Source organism: Scyliorhinus canicula, chromosome 10 (assembly GCF_902713615.1).
Source record: "Scyliorhinus canicula chromosome 10, sScyCan1.1, whole genome shotgun sequence".
NCBI lineage: Eukaryota > Metazoa > Chordata > Chondrichthyes > Carcharhiniformes > Scyliorhinidae > Scyliorhinus > Scyliorhinus canicula.
Genome location: NC_052155.1, coordinates 31,793,789 through 31,813,957, shown reverse-complemented (window position 1 = coordinate 31,813,957; position 20,169 = coordinate 31,793,789). Strand labels below are relative to the sequence as shown.

Sequence of the window (20,169 nt, the reverse complement as noted above, 5' to 3'; positions counted from 1 at the left end):
GGTTTGGGCCTAGGTAGGGTGTTCTTTCAGAAGGTCGGTGCAGACTCGGGGGGCTGAATGGCCTCCTCGTGCACTGCTGGGATTCTGTGCTTCTATGATTTGCTCCTGGACTTGGGTGGCCTCAAAGGCCTTCCTCTTGGAATAAAGTACAGAATAGACTGGGAAAATGAGTTGAGGTTGTGAAGAGCAGGACAATCTCCTTAAAGAGGGAGGAGGGGAGGAGGATTCTCAGGATGAGGCTATCTATGCCACAGTGTTAAGGGAGCAATTCTTTTATGTAAACAACAGTGAGGAACAGATGTATCCACTTCACTTAGGAAGCTTTAACTGAAATCTGCTAATTGTCACAGCTATAAATGGAACCTCAGAGCAGGGCAAGAACTGCATTTGTCAGCGTCTGTGTAGCTGACTGTGGCAATGAACCATTATCCATCTGGTTCCTTCAAGATTGAATCTGGAGCTACTTGCAACGACTCATAATAATAATAATAATAATAATAATCGCTTATTATCAAGTTACTGTGAAAGGCCCCTATTCGCCATATTCCACCGTCTGTTCGGGGAGGCTGGCACGGGAATTGAACCCGCGCTGCTTGTCTTGTTCTACATTACATGCCAGCTGTGTAGCCCACTGTGCTAAATCAGCCACTGTGTTAAACTCATTGATTGGTATCAACCCATGCATAAAGAAAACCTGTGGGATCTCTATTCAAAAAGATGTAACTTAATTGCCTCTTGCCAGATACAAATCTGTGGAGCAAAAATAAGAATTTGTTTTATGTGTAGACTTCCCATGGCACAGGGTATCACTGATTGTACCCCTAATGCTTTGTAGGCATCTCATGCCAACTTTGCCATGTGCCATACTCAAAAGGGATTCCATCAATCAACTTCCAGCTTGTGCGTGACCTCAGTGCTAGGTGGACTGTGTTAGACTATTGGACCAGACCCCAACATATGTTAGGTGTGTCATGGGAGTGTCCCTTTAAGAAATAAGTTTGTGTTATCACATGACTTTAATGATGTCATTGTGTGGTGGTGCTGGGCTGTGACTCTGAGTTTTACTTTTACTTTGAGTTTGACCTGGTTTTGTACTGCACCGGTTGGAAAGAAGTGTCTCTCTATCTTTAGTTTAAAAGTTGTTTCCCGATTACTTGATTATTTAAAAGTGATAACTGTTTTCTGGAAGGAATTCAAACCTGCTGTTTTGGAAGGGAAACAGGTGTATCCATACCAAGTTTTAAAGATAGTTAGAGTTCCGTATGCTGGGCCACATGGTTTCTGTTTTGTGGGATCTTGTTATTAAATTGGAACAGTTAAAGGGGGAAATTTATGAAGGGTGATACATAGGTTACTGTAGCTGTGTGGGGTATTTATGTTTGTAGTTGATAAAAATGCTTACTGTGTGTGTTTATAAAAATGTTCACTAAATTCGTAGAATAAAGCTTGTTTTTGATTAAAAGTGCTTAAGGCCTCTGTTGAATAACACCTGAATTGGAGGCCCTTGTGCTCATCATAACCAAAATTGATAAACAGTTGCAGGTCAGGTGAACTGCATGATATACTTTGGAGTTTTCTAAACCCGGGCACATAACAGGTGTTATGTTGCTGGGCAAGAACACCAAACAAACTGCGAGGAGAGGATATCTTTTATGTTGAAACAAAAGGTTAATTTAAACACAGAATTAACCACATTAACATAGAAGAAATAGCTTTACAATTATCAGTTAAACAACTCTTAAACCCAAGGAAAAGCATAAACCTATTGGGCGAGATTTACCGGCCACATGTTGCCAGAATCAACAGGATGCGGCTGGTAGATCCTGCGAGTGGCCTCTTCCGAGTTTCCCAATGGTCGCTACGCATCTCGAGATCTAACAAAATCTCGCAAGATGTCAAGATGTGGATTCCGCCCAGAATGGGTGGGACCCAGACTTGCAGAGGTAAACTCTGCCAATACTATTACTAACCAGCTGCTGGGATTTACCGGCCTTATCGAGGCGACCCCAGCCGTGCGCTGTTTAGCACTGGTCTATACAAATGGGGACCAGGTGGAATTGCACTTGGGAAGGTCTCCCAGGCAATCATAGGACCCTAGTGGCTAGTGTCTGGGCAGGCTGACACCCTGGAACTGCTGATGCCACCTGGGCAGCTTGTCAGTGCTGCCCGGGTGCCACTCTGGCACTGCCAGGCTGCCCAGGTTGCACTGCCAGGGTGCCAGTATGGCAATGTCAAGGTGCCAAGGTGGCACACCGAGATCAGGCCCGGGGGTGCCCTGCCTGTATGAGGTGGGAGGAGTCAAGGACACCCCAGCAACTGGGCTGGGGAGTTGGTGGGGTTTGGGGTTTGCGTTGGGTGGTTGGGAGATCAAAGCACCATTTTTCTCGTCAAGCACTGATGAGTGGGCATCTGCAGTGCAGGAAATGCGACTGAGTGCAGCCTCAGCGGGGTATTCCCCACTGTAGAACAAAAAAAAACAGTGCCGTTAGATAACATGGTCATTTCTGGCACTTTAATCCTGCCCAGAACAAAATATGTGTTCTTTTGTTAGATGCGCCCATTATCATCTCACTTCACACAGGCAAGGCACCCTCTGCTGCCAACTCAAAGTAAGCAACTCAATACAGTTTAAATGCTACTTATAAATAAAGTTAACAAATAGATTACTTGTTTATTTGTATTGAGACGTTTTGAGAGAGAGATCCTTTCAAGAGCAGAACCAGTAAACCTCTACTCAACATAGCAGCATTTGGCAAAATTGCTGTTCATAGAATCATCATCATAGAATTTACAGTGCAGAAGAAGGCCATTCGGCCCATCGGATCTGCACCGGCTCTTGGAAAGATCACCCTACCCAAGACCACACCCCCACCCTATCCCCATAACCTAGTAACCCCACCCAACACTAGGGGCAATTTTGGACACTAAGGACAATTTAGCATGGCCAATCCACCTAACCGGCACATCTTTGGATTTCCGCCATGCCTGGCCACTTGTATTTCTTAGCTCTTTGAATGGAAAAAAGTAGAAGTGTAGGGCCGGGAGGAGCGGTATTGCGTTGTAGGGCTCACTGTCTCTTGTGGAAGCTCAATTGTAAAAGGTACGGTTTAGCGCTTATTACTTTTCTCAACAATAAGTAATGAGAGGTTGACAATTATATCTCTGCCTCAAGGGGAGACTTCTGCAGGAATTCTGTTTTTTAGAGAAATCATGTATTCTTTTACAAGGTTCTGAGCTAATATTAAGAGAAGCGAATGTTAAGGAAAAACGGAATCAGTGAAACTATGCCAAGTTTCATAATAATGCAGAAACTCAAATTCTGTAATAAATGGGACTCCATTGTCATTGTTGTAACAAAACAGACTGTCGCAAACTAAAACTGAGAAAATCAGGTGATCACCAATGTGGTCCACGGTTAACTTTGGGATTTGTGCATTGTCGTGAAAAGTATATGTACACTCATTTGCAGGCAAATGCTGTTCACATGAATACTCCTTAATTGATCGAGAAATATACAAATGTGTGGTGAGATGTACAAGTACAATTCTGATAGGATGCCTCAAGAGGATCAGTTGAATAACAGCCAACATTAGTAGAGACCAGTTGACCACATCGACTATCTCAGAGAGGTAGTAGAAAATGAAAGATAAGAAGATAATAAGCCAGGAGACCAAAAACTGCAAGAGAAGAGTTCCCTCTGCCATCTAGAAATAACACAGGAACTATATAACCTGTTAGTCTGTAAATCGCTGCCTACTTAAAAGCTTGTTCTAATTTTGTTTTTAAAAGGTAGCTTCACAACTTAATTTTCTCTGTCATGCTTGGTCCTGTATCAGTAAGGAGGCCGAGACTAGTGGTGAGGTTTATCAGGAATGACATCTGAAAATGAACTCACTGATCTTGATCACTCAGGTGAGGTTGTTAAACATCTGAGGCTTGGCTCCTGGCATTGACTGCAATGGTTATCTCCCCCCACTGACTTTTCACTGTAAGGAGTGTATGAACCCCTGTGGATACAGGACATTTCTTCTCTTTTCCACTCCTCCACCAAGAACTCCAATGCAGCGTTAGAAAATTTAGGTGCGTAATGTCTCTCGTGTTCAGCAATTCTTCTGTCTTTCCCAGATCTGATTCAGTTCCCAAAATAATGCGAAACGCTTTCTCTGGCCGCAATACAGATTCCCTTTCAGAGTCATTGGCTAGCTTGAAGATGTCTGCAGGTTAGCCTTCAGTATTACTCGTGAACATCATTTTTGGTCCCTGTGTGCAACCAATCTACAGTGCAACCTTCCATCGGCATGACAAAGGTACATAAATGAACAGGTGGCACAGTGGTTAGCACTGCTGCCTCACAGCATCAGGGATCCAGGTTCAGTTCCAGCTTTGGGTGACTGTCTATGTGGTGTTTGCATATTCTCCCCGTGTCTGCGTGGGTTTCCTCCAGGTGCTCCAGATTCCTCCCACAGTCCAAAGATGTGCAGGTTAGATGGATGGTCCATGCCAAATTTCCCCTTAGTGTCCAAAAAGTTAAGTGGGGGTTACTGGATTATGGGGGTAGGTTGGGCGCATGGGCCTAGTTAGGATGGTCTTTCAAAGGATTGATGCAGACTTGATGGGCTGAATGGCCTCCTTCTGCAATGTAGTGATTCTATGATTCTAGGCAGAGTGAAAGTAGCACCCTGCCTGTATAATGTCCAATGGATGCAGGTTAATCGTGTATTGTAATCAGTATGCCTATTTTCAGGGGTTATCCAATTTTGCAACACCCACTCCCTCCCAATTAGCTCCTGTTTAGCCGGCAGATGTAGGAGAAAGTGCAAAACCATAATTAATCCATTAGTATCCCAACATAATGCAGTATTTCTGGAATGCATGAATTTTAAATTAGGATAAATGGGTTTTTAGAGTGAGTTAAGTGCATAAGAGAAACACGGCAACAGTTTATAAAAACCCAATAAATTAAAATAAAATAGCAAACTATTAAGCCCTTTGTGATTCCCAAAACATTGACAAACTATCTACCACAGGCAAAATCCAACAAGTATTTACCTGCTTTGTCACAAGCAGCTCTATGACCCTATTCCAGAACGATAAATATTGAAGGCATCACATTCTGGGCATGATTTAATGGCCTCATCACGCCTGATGTGTTGACAAGACAATGTTGTTTAATCTCGCGAGAGGCTTCTCACAAGATCTAATGAGATGTCTCGGTCTTGCTCTTGCTGGATGGGAATCAGACTGACAACTATAAATGAGCAATTAAACTCAGTTAAATATGTCTACGCTGCAGTCTCCTGAGGAACTACTACCTCGAGATGTGGACCAGGTGGAACAGCACCTGGGGGGTCCTCCAGGGCATTGGTTGCCCCCAGCTGGTCGGGCTCTGGGCACGATGGTACCCCGCCACTCCAAGTGGCGCCCTGGCACCTTGGGATTGCCAGTCTGGCACCTTAGCATTGCCACCTGAGCACCCAGGCAGTGCCACTCTGGTATTACCAGGTAGCAGTGCCAGGCTGGCTTGGGCAGTGCCAGGGTGCTAGGTTGACAGTTCCAAGGTGACAATGTCCCAGATTGCCCATGCCAATGATCGTGCCCGTGTTCCCTGCCCTTATTTGGTGAGGTGAGACGGTGCTCAAGAACCCCCTACGAGGTAAATTGGGCAGTAGGGGGGGGGGGGGGGGTCCCAATGCCACAGTGGAGATGGTGCCACAGTTGAGATGCCAAGGGGAGTTGAAAGATCGGGGCGGCATTTAAAAATGGTGCTCTGATCCCAGAGTCACCTTCCTCCATTGGCGAGTTGAGCTCACCTGTGCAGGAAACGTGGTAAGTGTAGCCTCAGCAGTGCGTTCCCCAGCAGAGTCCCATTTGATAGCGGAATCGTTCTCGGCATTACAGGTGCCAAGAAACACCTGCGATATGTGACCAAAACGGACTCTGTTTTTGTTTTGTTAAATCGTGCCCTCTGTTTCCATTGGCACCATCAGCCAGTAATTGGACTAATATTCCCAAATTTAACCCAGCTGAGGATCTGAAATAACATATGACCCAGCTAAAGCTATAACTTTATATCATCCAATTAATCCAATATGTTGAGATTGATTATATCATTATTCACTGATAATAGAACCTGGATGTGCTGGATAAGCTCTGAAGATCTGGCAGCATCCATGGAGATAGAAACAAAGTTTTTTTTAAATAAATTTAGAATACCCAATTCATTTTTTCCAATTAAGGGTCAATTTAGCATGGCCAATCCACCTACCATGCACATCTTTGGGTTGTGGGGGTGAAACCCACACAAACACGGGGAGAATGTGCAAACTCCACACGGACAGTGACCCAGAGCCGGGATCGAACCTGGGACCTCGGCGCCACGAGGCAACAGGGCTAACCAACTGCGTCACCGTGCTGCCGATAGAAACAAAGTTAACATTTCGAGTCCTATATGACTCCTCTTCAGAAATGAGGAGAGGAAGAAATGTGATGGGTTTTATGTTGTTGATTGAATGGGAGTCAAGTGGAACAAAAGGGAAGGTCAGGGACAGGTTAGAAGGCAAGGAACATTATATACCAAAGATGTCATAGGACAAAATACAAAGGGAACGGTAATAATAGTAATGAAGAAACAAAGGACTGGTCCAAAGTGAGTGTTAATAGCATATAAAGGTCAGCTCTGGCTGAAAGCAAAATCAAGAAAAGAATACACAAACTGGCACCTGTGGAAAATTGAAAATCAAAACTGGACAGAGTTTATTTTCTGAAGTTGTTGAACTCAGTGTTGAGTCCAGAGGCTGCAAAGTCCCTAATTGGAAGATGAGGAGAAGTTCTTCCAGCTTGCATTGGGCTTCACTGGAATACTGAAATATGAGCATGAATGCAAGGTGGTGAATTCAAATGGCAAGCGACCAGAAGGCCGTGGTCGTGCTTGCCAACTCAGCAATGATGGTCAGCAGAACGGTCACCCAGTCAGCGTTTGGTCCCCTCACTGTAGTGGAGTTCACGACTGCAGTAATTAATTGAATGAAGCACAAGTAAATCACTGCTTCAGCTGGAAGGAATGTTTGGTGCCTTGGACAGGAAAAGGTAAGCAATCAGTACAGATGCAATGGATATGGAGAAACTGGAAGAATGGAATAGGGTCCTTACAGGAAGCAGGGTGTGAGGAAATTAAGTTGTGAGAGGGAGTTTGACTAGCCCATCAGGTCGGAGGGCTCTCTGCTTCTTCCTTGAACGGAGGCCCAGTCTCCATCCACCAGTACCCTCCTCTGCTTGGCTGAACTTGTGTTTTTTTTAGAACAATTTCGCTTTTAACTTTTTTCACCTCCTGTAGGTAAAAGGTGTGACTGTGCTTGCCTTTTTGTGGGGTATGTCAATCATCCCTTGCTCCAGTCCTATTTCGGCCACCTTCCACAACTCTGCTTGCAATGTATCAATGACTGTATCGGTGCCAATTCCGGCTCTCATTCAGAGCTGGAAAGGTTCGAATTTCCACCCTTGTCTCACTTTCACATGGTCCATCTCTGACACTTCCTTACTTTGATTTCTCTGTCTCCCTTTTTGAAGGTAAGCATTCTACTAATATTGATTACAAGCTTACCAACTCCCATAACAATCATGACTACACTTCCTCACACCCTGCTTTTTGTAACAATTCCATTCTATTTTCCCAGTTTCTCTGTCTGCGTCGCATCTGTTCTGATGATGTTACCTCCACAACAGCACTTGGGATGTGTCTTCATTTTTCTTGAACTGAGTATTCCTCCCTACTGTGGATGACAGGGCCCTCAACTGTATACCACCTAATTCCCACAATTCTACCCTCAACCATTCCCCTCCCAGAACCTTCACAGGGATTCCTTTGTCTCCACCTTTCAACCCACCACACTCCACCTTCAAAGGATTATCCTCCACCATTGCTGCCAACTCCAGCACAATGTCATCACCAAACACTTTTTCCTATCCCCTCCACTGTCAGCATTCCAGAGGGACCATCCCCTCGGCAACAACCTGGCTCACATCTCTATCATGCCCAACATCTCAAACCCTTCCCACAGCACCTTCCCATCCAAACACGGAGATGTAACACTTGCCCATTTACCTCCTCGCTCTTCACTGTCTAAGGCCCCAAACACTCCTTCCAGGTGAAGCTGGAAGTTACTCATACATCTTTCAATTGAGTCTATTGCATTTGCTATATTCTACTGTATTTGTTGGATTCACTGCTCACAATGCAGTGTTTTCTACATTGGGGGAGACCAGATGCAGACTCTGGCCACTTTGAACAACACCTCCACTCAGCCTGCAAGCATGATTCTTGCCTTCCAGTCTCCTGCCACTTCAATTCTTCATCTTGCTGTCAGGCTCACATCTCTGTCCTCGGCCTGCTTCAATGTTCCAGTGAAGCTCAACGCAAGCTGGAAGAAGAGCATCTCATCTTCTAATTAGGCACATTATAGCCTTCTGGACTCAACTTTGAGTTCAACAATTTCAGACCATGAACTCTGTCCTCCATTTTTATTTCTGATTATTCCCAAGGGCCAGTTTATCCCTTGCTTTCATGTATTTGCTTTCAGACAGAGATTACCTTTATTCTGCTATTAACACCTACTCTGGATGAGTGTTTTATTTCTTTATTACTGCTATTACTGCAGCATGGTAGCACAGTGGTTAGCACAGTTGCTTAACAGCTCCAGGGTCCCAGGTTCGATTCCAAGCTTGGGTCACTGTTTGTGAGGAGGCTGCATGTTCTCCCCGTGCCTGCGTGGGTTTCCTCCAGGTGCTCCGGTTTCCTCCCACAGTCCAAAGGTGTGCAGGTTAGGTGGATTGGCCATGCTAAATAGCCCTTAGTGTCCAAAAATATTGGGTGGGGTGACTGGGTTATGTGGATAGGGTGGAGGTGTGGGCCTGGGTTGGGTGCTCTTTCCAAGGGCTAGTGCAGCCTCGATGGGCCGAATGGCCTCCTTCTGCTCTGTAAATTCTATGATTACCAATCTCTTTGCTTTCGGTTTCATGACATCATTGATATATAATCTCCCGTGTCCTGTAGTCTGTTGTGACCTTCCCTTTTGTTCCTCCTGACCTGCTTCCTCCCTTTATCAACATCATAAAACCCATCACATTTCAACCTCTCTTAAGTTTTGAAGAAGATTCATATTTGGCTCAAAATACTAACTCCATGTCTCTCTCCATGGACACCACAAGGCTTGTTCTAGCACTTTCTGATTTTTTTAAATTTCAGCTCTCCAGCAATCGCAGTTTTTTCCTTTCACTTTTATCTCACTATTAAGTGATGTGTGAATAAGTCGACTGAATAACGTATCATATTGCCCTCTGATGAGACACTCGTCTTGGATATCTCAACCCATGTCCTTCAATGTGAAATATAATGTATCTATTCAGAGGGTGATAGTGAGAAGTGACTGAGAAGGATTCTGGGAGACGTTGGCTCGCTCACTACAACAGAGAAGGGGATCACTGAATTGCAGGTGAAGTTTGGGTTGCCAAGTTGGAGCGAATTTAGATATTTTCAGGTCCTGGATTTTGTGTCTAAGGAGCTGCACTTGTTCCCTCAGTGGTCAAAGCATAAGTTGCTAAATCAGGATGAGTTGGCGAGGGGGGAAGGATTGGTGACATTTCCGGATGGTTTGTTCAGGTGGTGAAGGTGCCAGTGGAGGAGATCAGGCGGAATTGGGGGTAAGAATTTGGGGATTGAGCTTTGGTTGAGGGGGGGGGGGGGGGGGGGGGGGGGGGGAGAGTGACATTATGCACCAGATAAATTAGACCTGATTCTGTGGGTGCAAAGGGGTCCTAATGACTTTTGCCCATATGAGTGGGTTTTTCCTCAAGTTGGAGGATGTATGCAAGAGATGTGGGAGGGGGCCGGCAAAATACACTCATATGTTTTGGGTGTGTACAAAGTTGGGTTTTTTTTGAGCAATAGGTTCTGACGTTTTAGACCTGCCAGAGCTGCTGGAGGAAGGCGGGGGTGGGGGTGGGTGGCGATGTTGTGGCCTTCGCCTCACTGATTGCCCACCGGTGAATCTTACTGAATTGGTGGTCGGCAATGCCACCAGCGGTCCCAGCATGGCTAGGGGATTTGTATGAATTTTTAAAACTGGAGAAGATCAAATTTGCTCTGAGTAAGTCAAGGGAGAATTTCTATGTGAGGTGGAGGCTCTTTCTGGCTCTATTTCAGGACCTATGCCGGGGGGGAGGGGGGTAATTTAAGGGGGAAAAGGGGGAAAATTGACAAACTGTACAAAACATGTTTATGTTTGGTTGTTACTTGTGTATGTTTTTGATTGTGTTTGGAATAAAATATATTTTTTAAAAAGAGAAGGGGATCGCAGGGGATCAAGAGTCAAAGAACAGTAAAGTCGTAGAGTGTCTCTTCCCCTCCATCCTCCTTGAATAAAAAAAGAGAAACACCCCTCCTCCTAGAACCAAAAGAGAGAGAAGGGGGCTGCTAAATAGTTGTTTGGAGCTTCAAAACAGCAGAGCCTCAGCAGTGTGCATCATTTTGGCCAGTAAAGATGGTAGGGTCTTGGAAAGCTTGTAATGTGTGTGGCCTGCAAGATGTGGGAGATTTTGGATCCACAAGACATCCAGACCATCTGCATGATGGTAGCACAGTGGTTAGCATTGTAGCTTCACAGCGCCAGGGTCCCAGGTTCGATTCCCCACTGGGACACTATCTGTGCGGAGTCTGCACGTTCTCCCCGTGTCTGCGTGGGTTTCCTCCAGGTGCTCCGGTTTCCTCCCACAGTCCAAAGACGTGCAGGTTTGGTGGATTGGCATGATAAATTGCCCTTAGTGTCCAAAAAAGGTTAGGAGGGGTTATTGGGTTTTGGGGATAAGGTGGAAGTGAGGGCTTAAGTGGGTTGGAGCAGACTCGATGGGCCAAATGGCCTCCTTCTGCACTGTATGTTCTATGAAGTGCCAAAGGGTAACAGTCCTTGAACAACATATGCCTGATTTGTGTAGTAGGGAGGGGTTTAGATATTTGGGACATTGGGATCACTTTTGGGAAAGAAGAAAGCTCTTCCGAAGAGTTGAGCTTCACCTGAGCCAAAATAGGACTAACCTCCTGGCTGAGAGAGTAAATAGTGCAGTGAGGGTGGATTTAAACTTGTAAGGCAGGAGTTGACAAATTGATCTAGTTCTAGAAGTATCAGTGAGGGCAAAAGAGAAGATGGGAAATAGGGAAATGGAAATGGAGGGAAGGCTTGAGAGTTGACAGTGAACAAAGGAATGGTCACTTCCTAAAGGGTAAGCAAGGGATAAGGGCAGGATTAAATAGTATGTATGTAAATGCATGGGATATAGTGAAGAGAATTGGGGAACTGGAAACAGAAATTGCTCTCAGGGGATATGACATAGTAGCATTGACAGAAACGTGGCTCAAACCAGAACAAGACTGGATACTTAACATCCCGGGTTATAAGGTTTTAGTAGAAACAGGGTGGACAAAAAGTGAGTCGGTGCAGCAGACTTGGTCAAAGATAGTATCATAGCTCTTGAACCAGATGCAATTTCTGAATTAGAATCTACATAGTTGGAGGTGAGAAATGGGAATGGAACGGTTACCTTGTTGGGTGTTTTTAATAAACATCCAAATAGTGGGAAGGAAATAGAAGAGAGCATTTGTAGGCAGATTATGGAAATTTGCAGGACAAGTAGGATTGTGATAGTTGGGATTTCAATTACCCTAAGATAGGAAGTTGAGGAACAACTTCTTCTCTCAGAGAGTTGTGAACTTGTGGATTCTCTACCACAGAAAGCTGTTAGGGTCAGTTCGTTGGATATATTCAAGAAGGAGCTAGACGTGGCCCTTGCGGCTAAAGGGATCAAGACGTATGGAGAGAAAGCGGGAGTGGGATACTGAATTTGCATGATCAGCCATCATCATATTGAATGGTGAGGCAGGCTCGAAGGGCCTATTCCTGCACCTGTTTTCTATGTTTCCATAGACTGGGAAAAGGATACAGTGTGGGGCATAGAAGGGGAGAAATTCCTGCAGTGTGTGCAGGAGGACTTTCTGGATCAGTATATTTTCAGTCCACCAGGGAGGATGTTTGCTGGATCTGGTCCTGGTAAATCAAGCAGACCAGGTGGAAAACATCAGAGTGGGGGATAAATTCGGAAATAGCGATCATAATATAGGTTTCAATATTAAGTTGGAGAAGGTTAAAAATCAGTCACAGATTAATATCCCAGACTAGAAAAGGGAAAATATTAGGGGTCTAAAGGTTGATCTGGAGCAGGTTGATTGGAAACACATTTTGGTGGATAAAATGGGGGACATTCAAAGGAGAGATGGATAGGGTGCAAGCTACGTACATACCCATGCAAAATAAAGACTGGGTATTCAAAGCTATAGTACGCTGGATGACTAATGTTATTGGGGAGAAAATAAGGAAGGAAAAAGAGGCATATGGTACATGCCAAAATAATAATTAGAAATCAGGAAGAGGATCTCAAATGCAGGAGAGCGGTGCCGGCTGAAATAAGGAAAGCTAAGAGGAAGCATGAGAAAAATTTGGCAAGTTGTGCTAGAACAAATAGTAAAATGTTGTTTAAACATATTAATAGTAAAAAATTATTGAACGATAGTGTGGGGCCCAGAAGGGACATGCATTAGCATTCATGTCAAGAGGGCTAGAATACAAGACCAGGGATGTACTTCTGAGGCTCCATAAGGCTCTGCTCAGACTCTATTTGGAGTATTGTGAGCAGTTTTGGGCCTCGTATCTAAGGAAGGATATGCTGGCCTTGAAAAGGGTTCAGAGGAGGTTTTCAAGAATGATCCCTGGAATGAAGAACTTGTCATATGAGGAACAATTGAGGACTCTGGGTCTGTATTCGTTGGAGTTTAGAAGGATGAGGGGGGATCTTATTGAAACTTACAGGATACTGCGAGGCCGGGATAGAATGGATGTGAAGAGGATGTTTCCACTTGTAGGAAAATCTAGAACCAGAGAGCACCATCTCAGACTAAAGGCACGATCCTTTAAATCAGAGATGAGGAGGAAATTCTTCAGCCAGAGGGTGGTGAATCTGTGGAACTCTTTGCTGCAGAAGGCAATGGAGGCCAAATCACTGAGTGTCTTTAAGACAGAGATAGATAGGTTCTTGATTAATAAGAGGATCAGGGGTTATGGGGATAAAGCAGGAAAATGGGGATGAGAAAATATCAGCCGTGATTGAATGGTGGAGCAGACTCGATGGGCTGAGTGGCCTAATTCTGCTCCTATGTCTTATGCTCTTATGCAGGGTAAGATGCTAACTGAAGCAGAGGTTATGGCAGTGTTACTAAATGAGTACTTTACTTTTGGCTTTATCAAAATAGAAGATGCTGACAATGGCCCAGATGGAAATGTGGGTGTTGAGCAACTGAGCAGTACAGTGATAGATACAAAAGAGGTGCTAAAAAGGCTGGTAGCACCTCAGGTGGTGAAGTTGCCAGGCCTGGATGAACCTTCCTCAAGCTTCACTCTCACTATTGGCCGCCATGTTCAGCTAGGGCCTAATCAACATTTTTGTAAATGTTTAGCTTATGTACTTTATGCCTGGGTTTACAACATCAATGGTCCTGTGTATCTTTTTTCACAATCTTATCATTTGTCCTGCCACCTTCACAGAGATGTGTACTTACACCTTCAGCTCTCTCTGTTCCTGCAACCCTTTAAAAATAGTACTATTTTTTACAAGTTGCCTTTTCCCATCGTTCTGATCAAAATATATAACTTTACACTTTTCTCAGCTAAATTGTGTCTGCCATTATGCCCTCTAGTTCACCAGTCGGTCTGGGCCGAATTTTCACAACTAAGGAGGATACCTGGAGTTGGACAGTTCCCTGAACCGGCGGACACTCCTCAGTTTAAAGGGTTCCTATCACACCCAATGTTTGCTCCGGGAGGTGGGGGTAAGATAGAGTCAGGCCTGCCAATCTTGGAAGTAGATAACAGGGAAACACAGGATTTGGTGGCTGTTGAGGCAGACTAGTTAGGAGGCCTAACTTGGTTTCGAAGCAGTTGGCTCACAGCCCTTATATCCCTTCTCACCCCCACCCACTCCTCATGCCCCCTCCATGCCAAATCATGCCCTACATACCCAACCCATGCCACTTTATACCTCCAGGCCACCTCCATAGCCACTCACCCAGTATCCAAAGAAGTCACATGGCAATTTAAAAAAATAAGCTAACAATCTAATAATGCTCTCAGTCGCACACACTTGATACTGAACAAAACGTCCCATTCATGAAACCTCTTCATATATTTTTAAATCCTTCAAGCAATCAATCTACTACAAAAACAACATGAGAGCATAAAAACACAAAGGTAGTTGTTCCTTTAAAAGCCTCTTTAAACTGTCAATCAATGTGTGAACTCAGCACCCCCCAGTTGAGATTAGTGCTGTTGTAGCTTTTGCAACTCAATCACGCATTCATTAAGACCTTAGCTCAAATAAACACCCTTACTAAATGTCACCAAGGTATGCTTTCTGCTCTTCAGGAAAAAATGGTAACATATTTTTTTCTAACCTGTATCAGACGGCCTGTTAATCAAAGCAATTCAGCATTTTTATTTGAGTTGTAACTGACAGTTTAAATGTTTCTTGTTTAGAGGCCTGCTGACTTGAAAATTTCAGATCGTAATACTTTCTTAACTATGCCTCACAAACATTTGCATCTACTTCATAAAGTTGTGACTTCCACGTTGTGGTTTAAGGCCTCCGAACTATGAAATGGATTCTGCATTTACCACTAATTTGAAATAATCTTGCTGAGTTCAGTTTTCATGCCATAAAGCCCTGTTCCCTTTGCTCCACCAGCAAAAATGAGATCTGTTGAAAATGTGGGTGGGACATTTTATATCTGGGTTATGCCCACCATTTCTGAAGGTCTCTGGAATTGGCCCTCTGAGAAAAATTTAAGTCCTCCTGAGCACTACTATCCTCCTCATTATCAGCCATGTTTCTGAGTTTGCATCACTTTGAAACGTGGAACTTATTCCCTGATTGCCCAAGTCCAAGTCAATAATATTTCTAAAATAAATCACTAATCTCTGTTTTCAGCCCCTGATCTAATTTTAGCCCTTGAACAAAATGGAGTGGAGACTTGAACCATGATCTTATTGAATGATGAAGCGGATCCAAAGGGCTGAATTACATCCTCCTGCGCCCAAGACCTAGGTTCCTGTCCATGCAGCCACTGCCTCATTAATCACATATATTGCTATTAGGTCATACTTTAATCAAATATATTTTGAAAGTATTGTACACATCAACCACATTATTCTAATTTAACTTGGCTGTTACTATAAAGCTATCAACAAAGTTAGTCAAACATGACTTGATTTGATCAAAAGTAAAAGGCTGAAAATCTGAGATGAATATAGAAAATGGCGGACATTCTCAGCAGCGAGTTAACATTTCTGGTCACTAATCTTTCAGCCTGATAAAGGTTAGAAATGTCATCGTTTTCTGGCTGCCCAGAGGTGTGGAACAGGGGGCAGGGGGAAATAACAAAATGGAAGGTGGGTGATAGGATCGAAAGCAGGAGTGATTAAATAACAAAATTATAGGATAAGTCAAAAGGGGGCGGTAATGGGGTATGAAGGAACAAAAGATGGGTCTGGAAGATCTGTAAATAGCAAAAACAGAATCATCACCAGCAACAGCTGCCTGAAAGAAAAAAGATTCATATCTAAAATTCGACAATGGTTTTCGCACAGAGCTAAATCACTGGCTTTGAAAGCAGACCAAGGCAGGCCAGCAGCACGGTTCGATTCCCGTAACAGCCTCCCCAAACAGGCGCCAGAATGTGGTGACTAGGGGCTTTTCACAGTAACTTCATTAAAGCCTACTGGTGACAATAAGCGATTTTCATTTTTTTCATTTCATTTCAATTGTTGAGCCCCAATCGTTGAATCCAGAAGGCTGAAAAGTGGCTGACCAAAAGGTGAACTGCTGCTCCTTGAAATTCATTGGAATAGTGTAAGAGGCCAAGGACATTGATGGCGATAGCAATATAAATGGGAGCGAATATTTCCAAAATACTGACATTTTATAGTTATTGGTAGTGATAAACTGGTTAATTTCCGAATTTCAAAAATGAATTGAAATATGAAATCAAATCTGTCAATTCCATATTTGAGGTTTAATGGTAATGGAAGATCCTTCCAGAATCTGTGCTGTTTTTATATGTTCTTTCATGTGTTCTTTTATGTGTTCTTCATTCTTGAGATTAGTATTTCACTGGCTGATCCAGCGAGTATTGTTTTTTACTAGCTTCCCTGGGAAGATGTTGTGGACCATCTTCTTAAACCACTGGCTGACTTGTTGGGCCAATTCAGAAGGAAGTTAAGCATCAACAACAACAGTTTATAACATCTAAGTCTCTTAAATTGAGAACTGCCTTGGCCTTTACCTGTCTATCATGAGAAGATTTTATGAAATCTCTAACCTGGGCGGATATTGAGGAAAATATCAGTTTGGAGAGATAAATGCCAAACAAAAGCATCCAGTTAATGTATAAATTAGGCTTATAATGAGTGGTTCAATGGACAGAAAAAGATGAATAACAGAGATTATTAAGGCAGAACTGGCAAGAAAATGCTCTTCTTATGAAGCATCATTTACAATATACAATATACCTCCGTACTGAGTGTCAAGTGATACACTTACCTCTGACTGCAGCATCTGGTAGTCATTGGAAATGCATTTGGTAAAACGTGGAGGCTCCCAAAACGCGATCCCCTCATCATCTAGGACACAATTTCTCAGGATTATTCCTGAGGACATCAAAACATTTAGTCGTTGCATTTCTCAATGTCATTATACAGAGAAATTACAATTAGCATCGTCCTCCTGCAAAGACCTGATAAGCACAAAGAGGCATTCCTCTCCATCCCATCTTAATGCAGGTGTTGATTCAAAAGAAATTACCCGAATGAATTAGGCTCATTAGCTGAAGCAGTTAGCAGGTCTCTTTAGTTGAGATGCAATTTGATTCGCGGTAGAGAACAAATCTGTTGCATTGCAATCACCTGTGGTTAACTCTGAGGATCCTCTGACTTGTACAATCTGGCTGAGGGTCTCCTCCCTCCCCTTCCTACTCACAATCAACTGGCCCAGCCTCTTCTCTTACCCTTTACCCCTTCTCACTCACAAAATATTATCTTGATGGTCCCCTGACAGTTGATGATTCATACAGCAATGTTTGTGCTCTCGCAGTATCTTCTGCCTCAAGTACACTGTTTTGATAATGCCCCACATATATTAAAGGCACATTGCTTTTCTGTTTGGAAAATGCATCACAATTTCCCGCCACCATTTTTAATCTGATGTGGAGATGCCGGCGTTGGATTGGAGTGGGCACAGTAACAAGTCTTACAACACCAGATTAAAGTCCAACAGGTTTGTTTCAAATCACTAGCTTTAGGAGTGCAGCTCCTTCCTCAGGTGAATTCACCTGATGTTGTAAGATTTTTAATCTGTGTTAAGGTGGTGGCTGTTGATACTCTACATGGAGAATAAGAATACCATCTCCAATACACTAAGTTATAATTCTCCTCTTCCATTTCCCATTGCCTTGATTGATAAGCTGACCATCTGGTGGGGAAGCCAGCAATAGAAAAACATTGCCAGGGATCCTCATGGATAGTTTCTAACAATCGGGAAAGAAATATACACAGAACCATACATAGAAAATAGGAGCAGGAGCAGACCATTTGGACCTTCAAGCCTGCTCCAACATTCATTAGATCATGGATAATCATCAAATTCAATAACCCGATCCCGTCTTCTCCCCATATCCCTTGATCCCTACAGTCCCAAGAGCCATATCTAATTCTTTCTGTGGTAGTGAGTTCCACAAATTCACCACTCTTTGGGTGAAGAAATTTCTCCTCGCTTCAGTCCCAAAAGGTTTAGCCATTATTCTCAAACCAAAACCCCTAGTTCTAGACTCCCCACCATTGGGAATCTTCTTTCTGAATGTACTCTGTTTAATCCTGTTCGAATTTTGTAAGTTTCAATGAGATCCCCTCTCACTCTTCTGAACTGCAATCAGTATGATCCTAACCGACTTAGTCATCCTCAAATGACAGTCCCACCATCCCAGGAATCAACCTGGTAAACCTTTGCCGTACTCCCTCCATAGCAAGAACATCCTTCCTCAGCTTTGACAAAGAATCATCCAGATCTGAAACGTTAGCTCCCTTTTCCACATATGCTGTCAGACCTGCTGAGATTGCCCAGTATTTTCTGTTTTTGTTTCAGATTTCAGCATCTGCATAATTTGCTTTTATCCTTCCTCAGATAAGGACACCAAATCCCCACACAATACTGCAAGCGTGGTCTCACCAATACCCTATACAATTGCAGTCAGACATCCCTACTCCTATACTCAAATCCTCTGGCTACGAAGGCCAACATACCATTTGCCTTCCTTAGTGTCTGTTGTACTTGCGGACTTACATTCAGCGAATATTACATGAGGACACAATATCTCAATGAGTAGCCACCTCTCTCAATTTACACCCATTCAATAATCTTCCTATTTTTGCTACCGAAGTGGATAACCACTTATCCACATTGTACTGCATCTGCCATGTGAGCCCACTCACTCAGCCTGTCCAAATCCCACTGAAGTAACTCTGCATCCCCCTCACGGCTCACCCTCCCATCCAACTTTGTATCATCTGCAAATTTGGTACATTTAGTTCCCTTGTCCAAATCATTAATGTACAATGTGAATATTTTGGGTCCGAGCACAGATCCCTGTGGTAGCCCATGAGTCACTGCCTGCCAATTAGAAAAAGACTCATTTATTCCAACTCTTTGCTTCCTGTCTGCGAACCAGCTTTCTATCTATCTCAAGAAGCTACCTTCAATCCCATGCCCTTTAATTTTACATAGTAATCTGCTATGTGAGACCATGATGAAAACCTTCTGAAAGTCTAAATAAACCACATCAACCTGTTCTCCCTGGTCAACTCTACTAGTTCCATCTTCAATAAATTCCAATAGGTTTGTCAAGCATGATTTTCCTTTCATACGTCCATGCTGACTTTGACTGTTTCTACCACTGCTTTCCAAATGCTGTGCTATGAAATCCTTGATAATGGACTCTAGCAACTTCCATACTACCGACATTAGGCTGACTGATCTATAGTTCCTTGTTTTCTCTCTAACTCCTTTTTGAATAGCGGGATTACATTTGCTACCTTCCAATCTGTGGGAACTATTCCAGAGTCCAAAGCATTTTGGAAAATGACCATCAATGGATCTAATATATCTAGGGCCACTTCCTTAAGCAGTCTGGGATGAAGATTATCAGGCCCTGGAGATTTATCCACCTTCAATCCCATTGATTTACCTCAAACCATATTTCTCTGTTCATACTGATTTCCTTCAGCGCCTCACAAAAACTCATTTTTCTCAGAACTTCCGGTACATTATTCATGTCTTCCTTTGTGAAGACAGAAGCAAGGTAAGAATTTAGTTCCTCAGCCATTTCTTTGTTTCCCATTTATGAATTCCTCCATTTCTGAGTGTAAGGGGCCAACATTTATTTTTATCAACCATTTTCTCTTTATATACCTATAGAAACTTTTACAGTTAGTTTTTTTGTTCCCCGTTAGCTTACTTTCATATTGTACTTTCTCCTTCTTTATCAATCCCAGGTCCATCTTTGCTGAATTTTAAACTGTTCCCAATCCTCTGGTCTATTGCTTTTTCTTGCCAATGTGTATGCTACTTCTTCAAACCATATACTATCTCTAATTTCCCTTGTAAGCCATTGTTTGGCCAACGTTCCTTTTCTACTCTTGAGCCAAATAGTAATAAACAATCTTTGGAGTTCACCTATTCATTCCTTGAATGCCTGCCATTGTCTGTCAGCTGTCCTTCCTTTCAGTAATGTTTCCCAGTCCATCATAGCCAGCTCATGTCTCATACCATCATAGTTACCTTTATTGAGATTCAGGACCTTGGTTCAGGACCTTCAAAGTTGCAGGAGTGTACCAGCAGGAAGGAAGGTGGTTTAAAGTGCGTCTACTTCAATGCCAGGAGCATCCGGAATAAGGTGGGTGAGCTTGCGGCATGGGTTAGTACCTGGGACTTCAATGTTGTGGCCATTTCGGAGACATGGATAGAGCA

At 43.4% G+C, this 20,169-nt stretch overlaps 1 protein-coding gene across 10 annotated transcripts in view; it reads right to left on the bottom strand.

The window, feature by feature from the left end:
- adgrb1a (adhesion G protein-coupled receptor B1a) overlaps window positions 1-20,169 on the bottom strand; it is an 846,604-nt gene that overhangs the window by 402,925 nt on the left and 423,510 nt on the right. For all 10 annotated transcript variants that reach the window (XM_038808775.1, XM_038808774.1, XM_038808778.1 and 7 more), the window contains one exon: window positions 16,693-16,799. In XM_038808775.1, the coding sequence (XP_038664703.1) occupies window positions 16,693-16,799 (107 nt within the window). The remainder of the gene's footprint in view (window positions 1-16,692; window positions 16,800-20,169) is intronic.